The sequence below is a fragment of the Trichogramma pretiosum genome, unplaced genomic scaffold, assembly GCF_000599845.2.
Source record: "Trichogramma pretiosum strain Unisexual culture from Peru unplaced genomic scaffold, Tpre_2.0 scaffold9, whole genome shotgun sequence".
Classification (NCBI taxonomy): domain Eukaryota; kingdom Metazoa; phylum Arthropoda; class Insecta; order Hymenoptera; family Trichogrammatidae; genus Trichogramma; species Trichogramma pretiosum.
In genome coordinates, this window is record NW_019641697.1 from 72,545 (window position 1) to 81,979 (window position 9,435).

Below are 9,435 nucleotides of genomic sequence, written 5' to 3' on the forward strand. Positions count from 1 at the left end.
AGAAGAAATTTCGCGGATCCTATATGAAATTTTTCTAAGGAGATTTCCAGCTTTTTCTCGACCTGGATTTCTGTGAGCTTTTGCTTGAATTTTGAGCTAAAAAAATTAATTTTGAACAAATTTGAACAATTATTTTTAACAATTATTTTCCGAGAGTCGGACTTGAATCCGGAATCATGATTCGATTGACTGTCCACGTGGAAAAGCTTAAAATACTTCTGATCTATTATGGAATCCATGTATGATCCTCGTAGAAATTGCAGTGGATGAGAACTTCACAATCATCCGTAACGAGCACAAATCATATCAGACCAGCGAACTTGTCTTGAGAAATTTCAAAGAAAAGAGGATTTGAAAATGTCGCATTTTTAACATTTAGACTCTTACGGGTAGCTACCTATTTTTGCTCATAACTTTTTATATATAAATGTAAAATATTGATGTAAGTTATATTTTCTGAAAGTATAAAATCAATAAAATTTATAATAAAATCGTAAAATATATAGGTTGGCGATCATTGTAGCTAAAACATCGTATATAGAAAGTTTGATTTTTCAATGCGACCTTCGATAAAATTTTGAATGATGAAAAAACTAACGCTTTTATTCTCGAAAGGCTGCGTTCAAAAATACTTTCAACAAATTTTTTGATTTGATGATAGGTGACGTTTACCGTGCGGCACATTTCGTACTGCACCATGCGTTAACTTTGACCAAGCACTCATTGTAGAAAAACTTGTACCGAAAGAGCCATCTCAGGTATCGATGTATCGATACTTTCGCTATACTGGGTTATAGTATCGAATAATATCGCCGAATCGACGACTTGAGATGCAAAGTTTATTATATGTATGTATATACATACACGAATATGCAATGTTTGAATAAGTGAAAACAATCTTTTCTTAAAAAAGCTTTATAGTCTATTATTAAAAATAATTATGAAAGTGAATAATACCAAGTCTTTGTTGATCATTTATGAAAATTATTTTTGGTTCTACAATTTGTGCCAGTTATATTAAACGTTTATTCTTATTTATATACAATATTACTGTGTATACTTATTAAATCAAAACCATGTCTTCAGAACAAAAGGGTAAGGACAATTTTTGATTTCTTGCATATGATTATCTTTCGTTGCTAACAATTAGAAATATTAACTGTCATGAAACCTTTACAAACATTTGATTGATATTAACCTCATTCTAGGAAATCATAGTTTAACTTTGTCAATGAGAATAATTGAGAGCTTTGAAAACAAATAACTCTTATAACTCAAAATAATAAATTGGAAGTGAAATCATGCTATATAAGAAGCTTTTACATACAGCAGTTAATTTTTTTTTCATTTTTTCATTTTTTCACTTTTTCATTTTTATGTAATGATTTGACGAATATTTTTGTTATTTTTTTGAAAAAATGTCTAAAATCAAAAAATTGTATTTTGTGGTAAAAAAGATTTATTCTGTATAATTCTTCAGTGAGTTGAAGCGGTTCATTAATGTTGTGTATAGATTTCATAAACTTATACTCATAAAAAAAGTGATGAAATAGTTTTTTAAATGTTACCCAAAATTGGGTTTTTAATATCTATCAAATCATTTTGATTTCACTTTTTCTTAATACATTGATCATTCATTTAATTTAGTAAGTAAACCACAATTGTTCTTCACATAGCTTTTAAATTATTTGGTATCAATAATAATATGCTGCCTGAAAAAATACATAGTCAATATCAATTTATATTTAAATAGTTAAATATTTAAATATTTTTATGATGGTTATTAAACTTATAAACATCTTAGTTTTGGCATACATTTATAACATTGTATTATATGTGAACAAAAATTTGGTAAAAAAACCATTTCTCTGTTTGATTTCAAAATTATCCTTGCATTATTTTACCTAACCTTAATTTATTTTAATCATTATATTTCATGAATTGTATTTTCAATAATTTAGCAAACTCCTTCATGTATTTATTATAAATTTTTCCCAAACCCAAGTAATTTTTCTTTAATAAACTAAATATTACCTCTTTAATTGAAAAATCTCATTATTCATTTCTAATATTAATTTTTGTTATCTTTAATTTTCTATTTCTTCTTAGCATTAAATATTATTTTTTATCATTATAATACTGATAATTCATTATTTAGAATAGAGCTCATAGCATTGTTTATTTTATTATGAATAAAAACATTTAAATTATTATATTTTGTTTACAGCAGAAGAAATCGAACAAGCATCTCGTAATCAATGGAGCATACGAGATCAATTGTGTCTTGCTTCATGTGTACTCAAATTGGATGAGCAAGATTGGAATAGTATCTCGCAAAAGATTAAGTCTTTTGTAGATAAAGCTAATCTCAAATCAAGTAGTTGTTATTCTCATGAAGCTTGTGAACATCAATACAATGATTTACTTCAAAGTATTAATTCAAAAATTAAAAAGAAAAAAAATTATGGAGAAAGCGCAAGTGATTTTATTGTTCGTAAGCTTAGTCAAGACCGAATTGCAGAGCTTGCAAAAATATTATTATCGTTAAAAGAAGAGTATTATTTTCTGAAAAGTGAAATAAACACACTTCAAAATGAAAATATTTCTCATGAAAAATTGAGAAAGAATTGGAAAGCCATACAGACCTCAAAAGATGAGTCCACTAAATCGAAATTTCCCAATTTAACTTGTGAAAAAGAACATTGCCACCATCTAACTGAAACTAATGAAATTTCTTGTGGGTGCAAAAGTCTCAATTTGAGTAATAAAGATCCTACATCTGAATTAACAAATAGTTTTTGCTCTGATGTGAAAACCAGTCAAATTAATGAATCTACTACAACAAATATTAATGAATCTCTAAATGATGACCTTGCAAATATCAGCAACTTAAATGATGAAAAAAATGCAGATAATAGTCCTCAAATTGTTTCTATACCAGAGCAACCTACATCGAATAAATCTGAATCTATAAAATTGCATACTATTCCTTTGACAAAGGAAGATAATCAGATTCAAATTGAAGAACAAATCCAAACACCTGTATCAAATGCAATAAATTCAGAAAAAATTAAAGATGACCTTAGTGAAATAATTGACGATATTGAAGAATTGATTCATGAAGAGATAGCAACTGTCCCCCAGATTGCTAAAAATTCTACAAATTTAACAAATAACTCTTCAAAATGTTCTATTCCTTCGTTGAAAATAGAAATAGAAAATTCGAATGACTCTCTTTCTCACTCTGATTCAGCAGTGAGTGAAATGGCAATTGAGGATATTGACTCAAGTTCACCTAATATTGCTGAAATCATTGGCACGTCTATACAAACAACAAAATCCAATTTAATTTCTATGCCAATTGATGCTTGCGACAAGACAAAAGAAACAGATTGCAGTGAAACTTCTACTGAAACAAGTAATAAAAATGATGGATTTACTTCAATGGAAAAGTGCTTAGATACAGAATGTATATCATTACCTCCTGAAAAATCTTGTAATGAAAAAGAAAAGGAAGAAGATCCAAATATTAAAGCAACAAATGAAAATATATCTACTAAATTTGAGACTCATAATTTAATAGCTAATGATGGAAAAAAATTGGTTGAAAGTGAGACTTCGAGCAAATTTCAACAGGAGAAAATAAATACTGAAAAAGTAGAAGTAAAATCACCCATTAAAATATATGATGAACATACAAAGCTTAGTATAACAACAACTTCAAGTTCAGCCGTAAGTTATTGGAGATTTCAAATAAATTTGACTTGAAACATAGAAAAAATCAATTATTGTAAATTAACCTGTAGCATATAACACGTTATACTTGTTGGGTACTCATAGTCTATTTAGTCCGCTGACCCAGGGATTTTTCGTCAACAAATCTAGGAATGATTTGTTTTGCTGAAAAAATCTTTTCGTTTTCAAATAATTATTTGTTAGTAAACCATTTCTTGAACTCTTGGCGCAAATCCACCAAAGATATTCAGTTTTAAGGGGTCAAAATACGTAAGAAAAACTTGTAAATTCAAGTGATCTTCATTAGATACGAAAAATCTCTAGGCCATCGGATTAATTAAAGGCTCTTTAGATTTACGCGTGACTTTCAAGTTGTTCATTTTTAACAAGAACTCAATTAAAATCTCAATCTAGTTTTTTTAACAAAAATTTCTAAGAACTTTTACAATTGAGGAATGGCGTCGAGACCCTTATAAAAATTTCCAATAGGATCCCGCGAAATTCCTATTGGAATCCTATAGGACTCCTGTAGGAATTTCGCGAGATCCTATAGGAAATTTTTATAAGGGGAGTTCTAAGTTAAGCGCAATTACAAAATAGAAAAAAACCTTTTTAGGCTCGGTTTTTCCTGCTAAAAAAGGTCGAAAAAATTTGAATTTTGATATAATCCATATTTCCAGCCCTACCCCCCAATTCCGGTATAAACGTCTATTTACGATCTTTATTTATTCTGAAGGCCTGAAGTAATTAAACAATCTGGAAAAATTCATAAAAATATTTTTCAACAATTCAAGCAACCTTGAATTTTTTCAGATTTTATGTGCGCTTCAGGCCTTCAGATAAAATCATTGAAAATTCTGAAAATCGAGATAAGAGGATATGAGCTGATATAGAATTGGGACATTTTTTAAGTTTTTTATCGCATTGAAAAACATAACCTCAATTTTTTTCAGATTAATAAACACACCTCTTGAAGCCAAAAACCGCTTTTATTAACGAAAATAATTTTTTTAGGACAATACGGAGCCTCGAAAAATCTGAAAAAATTTTTTCTTTTTTTTTTCATCAAAATAAATAACCTCAAATTTTTTCAGATTTTTTAATTGAAAGCGATAACTTCTAGAGCCGAAAAATGCTATTTTTAACAAAAAAGGTTCCTAGAACCTGATGGTTACGGTTAAGGGGATGCCTAGGCCACAATTTTTACCGACCGTGCTCAGAAAATGTATATTTTCGTAACTTTTTTTTCAGGCTGATTTTCGCAAAACGGCTCCGTGGAGCCCTCCGTATTGTTGCTGTGAACAACTGCACCAAATTTCAGCCAATTTCATGGGGTAGTTTTCCCGGAAAAGAGGATTGAAATTTTTGACTATTGTTTGCAGGATAAAAAATTTTGATCCTGTTTTCCGGGAAAACTACCCCATGAAATTGGCTGAAATTTGGTGCAGTTATTCACAGCAACAATACGACGGGCTCCACAGAGCCGATTTTTGAAAATCGGTCTAGTAAAAAAGTTATGAAAATTTACACTTTTAATACTCGATCGGTAAAAATTGTGGCCAAGGCATCACCTTAAAAAATTTGAAAGTAAATTTTTTTGTATTCCTTGTCTAATTTTAATAAATTTTTACCAATTCAAGTTTTCTATTGTAACCTTCTAGCTCAATCTAGAGCATCACGAAGATTAATGCAAAATTCTGAAAACGTTTCTGAAGACATTAAGGAATGATAAAACTATTTTGTTGCTCTAGATTGAGCTAGGAGGCTTCAATAGAAAAATTGAATTGGTCAAAATTTATTTAAATTTGACAAGGAATACAAACAAAATATTTTCAAATTTTTTTACCGTAACCATCGGGTTCTAGGAACCTTTTTTGTTAAAAATAGCATTTTTCGGCTCTAGAAGTTATCGCTTTCAATTAAAAAATCTGAAAAAATTTGAGGTTATTTATTTTGATGAAAAAAATAAGAAAAAATTTTTTCAGATTTTTCGAGGCTCCGTATTGTCCTAAAAAAATTATTTTCGTTAATAAAAGCGGTTTTTGGCTTCAAGAGGTGTGTTAGTTAATCTGAAAAAAATTGAGGTTATGTTTTTCAATGCGATAAAAAACTTGAAAAATGTCCCAATTTTATATCAGCTCATATCCCCTTATCTCGATTTTCAGAATTTTCAATGATTTTATCTGAAGGCCTGAAGCGCTCAAAAAATCTGAAAAAATTCAAGGTTGTTTGAATTGTTGAAAAGTATTTTTATGAATTTTTCCAGATTTTTTAATTACTTCAGGCCTTCAGAATAAATATAGATCGAAAATAGACGTTTATATCGGAAGTGGGGGGTAGGGGGCCTAAGATTTTGGTTTTGGGACCTTTTCACCATGTACTATAACACACCATAAGCGTGTCAAGATCAGTGACATACGTACGCACAGTTTTGTAAAAAAGTATTATTTTGACCCATATACATAACAAATATTAGTTGAAATTTCAGACAAATCGACCGAGTAGTTTTCGAAAAATCACTGGAACCATATAAAAAAAAAAGTTTTTTTTTCATATAAATATAATAAATAATATAAATGCATAAAATAAAAGAAAGTATACTTATAAAGCTCGGATTGCTCTGAAATTTTAAAAAAATATTTATTGTGTATAGACTAAATTAGCCCCTAAATTACCTGAAACAAATTTTGATTAATTTTTATGAAAGTATCTTAGATCTTAGATATAAAAAATTATACATTAAAACTTATTTATAATGGCCGTTTGCTCTAGGTGACTGCATCTTCATCAGAAACTACTCTTGCAGATACGATAAGCAGTAATCTTATTTCAAACGAAATAATTGCTGAAAAGTCGTTGAATGATTTCAAAAGTCCTTCGAAAGATTGTCATTCAACCGAGAATAAAGACTTATCTCATACTATTAAAACTCAAGTGATGCAACCAATAATAGTTCAAACAAAACCTAGTGCCGAAATTTGTGAAAAACGTTCACGTGAGAATTCCACTGATTCAAGTATTTCAAATAGTAATAAAAACAAGAAATCACTCTTAGTTAAGGATAGCGAATCTTTTTCGAACTATAAATCGCCTAACAAGTATGAAATCAACATTTTTCAAGAGCAAAAAAGTTCAAAAAATTTCGACTCTGAAAAAAATGAACAAAACAATTCCAAAGATATTTCAGAAGAAATAGAAGAAGAGCCTATAATGAGTAAATATAGCGGTACCAAAGCCATGAAAACATATTCTAAAAAGCAAAATACTATTCTAGAAAATGAAACAGAAAATGAAAATAGTGGGGAAACTCCTGATTACAGAGCATGGAAAAAGTCTATTTTGCTAGTCTATAATAGATTGGCTACTCATAAATATGCATCCTTGTTTTTGAGACCTATAACTGATGACCAAGCTCCTGGTTATCATTCGATTATTTACCGTCCAATGGATTTACACACTTTAAAAAAAAATATAGACAATGGCTCCATAAGATGTACAACCCATTTTCAACGAGACGTTATGCTCATGTTCCAAAATGCAATCATGTTTAATAAGCAGAATACATCAGTCCATAAAATGTCTCTTGAAATGCAAGAAGAATGTTTACAACATATGCAGGTAAGAGTTTCTAGACTAACAAAAAGTATGACAAGAAATTAAAATCTCCTATAAAAAATTTTTCTCTAATAGTTTTAAAAAATATTAAATAATGTCATATCTAATGATAGGAAAATAATATATTAATGCCTTAAACTGAGAAAAAATACTGTACACTATACGGACACTTATTTTGTCCGTTGGAACACGGATTTAGTTGATATGGAACATGTATGAGCATATGACGTTCCATGGTCCAATGAACAAAATAAGTTTCCGTATAGTGTATTTCCAACTTTGACCAGCAATTGTGATCTATAAGTCGGTTCACCATGTAAAACTAACATTTTAGTATACTTTACGCTCGACAAAAAACAATAATTCGCTCTACACTTTCTAGAGTTATTGTCTGCCGGGGATTCATGAAAATAGTATACGCACCAATGAAAAGAGAGCCTCTGGGCACATGTTTATCAGCCGAGGCCAAGCCGAGGCTGATAATATCACGTGCTCTAAGGCTTTCGAGTTTTTAGCTCCCTAGGCACGTAATATATTATTTATGCCCAGTGGCCTGGAAATCGCTTTTCTTGCTGCGCAGCGTAAATTGTTACTTTCAGGGCGCTAGTACGAGAAATCACATTTCTGACTAAATTTTAATACAATTTTAATACAATTTTAATAAAATTTTAAGAAAAATTAATTTTTTTGCTGATTAGAATTTGAGGGAATTAACTTCAACAAGGCAATAGTTTTGAAACATTGAATATAGAAACATTTTGTAATAACTGTAGTATTCTTATTTCAATTTCAAATTATAATTGATCCTTCAATAAAAAGAGATGTATAAGGATGCCTTACAGTGACAACATATAACTGGAAATTTGAAAACTATTAATAGCCAATGTATTGTTTTAATAAAAAAATCTCTGAATTGCTGCCTGACTCTGAGTGAAATTCCTAAAATAATCATATTACCACATCTATTAAAACTCAAACATGCCACGCATGCGCGCTATTTCCCCACCAATGTACATACAATTTTAAAAACCGTTTAACGTGACGTGGTAACGAAATATTTATTACGTGCAAAATCTACTATAATACAGACTGGCCTTGCTACCACCATTAGTGTTATTTTTCATTCATAAATTTAGAATCGATCCTTTCCTCAACTTAAAATTAAAATAAAATATTCTTGAAAACATGATTGTGATAAAACATGATCATAATTATCTATACCATATTATAACGGAAAATGTGTTGTAAATTTTCATGTAAAAAATCTAATATTATTTTGCATTTTGACAGATTTTGCTACAAGCAACTGAAGATGCTCCTTTTAGAAGAGAAACAAGAACAGCCACTATTACCAATGATGGAATTGACAACAATTTAAAAAGAAAGTGGCCATTCACGCCTACATGGACCGCTGACTTCGAAAACTCACGCTCTAAAAAAAGCAAAAAGTTGGAATATGAATGATGAACACTGAGATTTTTTAGTGTGATGTAATTAATAAACTCTATAATTTTAAGAAAATCTAATTCATGAAACTTGCAGTAACAATTAATAAAATATTCTTTTAACTCAATTTTTGAAATTGACCAATTATTTAATTTATAACTACTGACACCTCGTTTCGATACCTATTAAGCACAGTGGGCCTGAAACCGTAATAGGTTGCGTTAAAATAGAAACCAAAACTTAGTGTACCACTATTTAGTAAATTAATCATTGATTCAAAATTTGAATCAAAATCCTTGCTGATCCTGTTCAAAAAATATACGTACTTCACTTTTTATCCAAAAATCTTTATTTATTTCCTCGGGGCCAATAAGAAGAGTATTATAACGTCATCAATGTAAATATATCAACGATACTTTTTGTACACTTGACATTTTGGGGTTATGAGTTTTTTTAATAGAAACACGCTTGAGTGCAAAAAGAAATACAAATGTTCTTATGTACATTTCGGATTATACTCTGTCTTCATAGTATATTATGATTCTTCTTCTTCTTCTTCTTCTTTCTTTATGTGGCGCCAACTATGAGGAAACGCGCGAGATTGAAAATGGAGAGATCAAGAGTGATATTTAAACTTTT

General features: G+C 29.6%; 1 protein-coding gene across 2 annotated transcripts; it reads left to right on the top strand.

Annotated features, from left to right (window-relative positions):
• The first annotated feature begins 809 nt into the window (after positions 1-809).
• Positions 810-8,923, top strand: LOC106651407 (serine-rich adhesin for platelets). 2 transcript variants are annotated; one of them, XM_014369887.2, is made up of 4 exons: positions 810-1,095; positions 2,228-3,732; positions 6,508-7,353; positions 8,641-8,923. In XM_014369887.2, exons 1-4 carry the CDS (start codon positions 1,077-1,079, stop codon positions 8,812-8,814), a joined length of 2,544 nt encoding a protein of 847 aa, XP_014225373.1. In that variant the 5' UTR covers positions 810-1,076; the 3' UTR covers positions 8,815-8,923. The 2 variants fall into 2 exon arrangements, with proteins under 2 accessions (XP_014225373.1, XP_023318036.1); XM_023462268.1 differs by having other exon boundaries at positions 2,231-3,732.
• The last annotated feature ends 512 nt before the right edge of the window (positions 8,924-9,435 follow it).

What these genes read in the sequence shown, in the direction of transcription:
- LOC106651407 (XM_014369887.2), top strand. An exon ending in CAACAACTTCAAGTTCAGCC is followed by an intron (nt 3,733 to 6,507) that starts GTAAGTTATTGG and finishes CGTTTGCTCTAG; the next exon opens with GTGACTGCATCTTCATCAGA. An exon ending in AATGTTTACAACATATGCAG is followed by an intron (nt 7,354 to 8,640) that starts GTAAGAGTTTCT and finishes GCATTTTGACAG; the next exon opens with ATTTTGCTACAAGCAACTGA.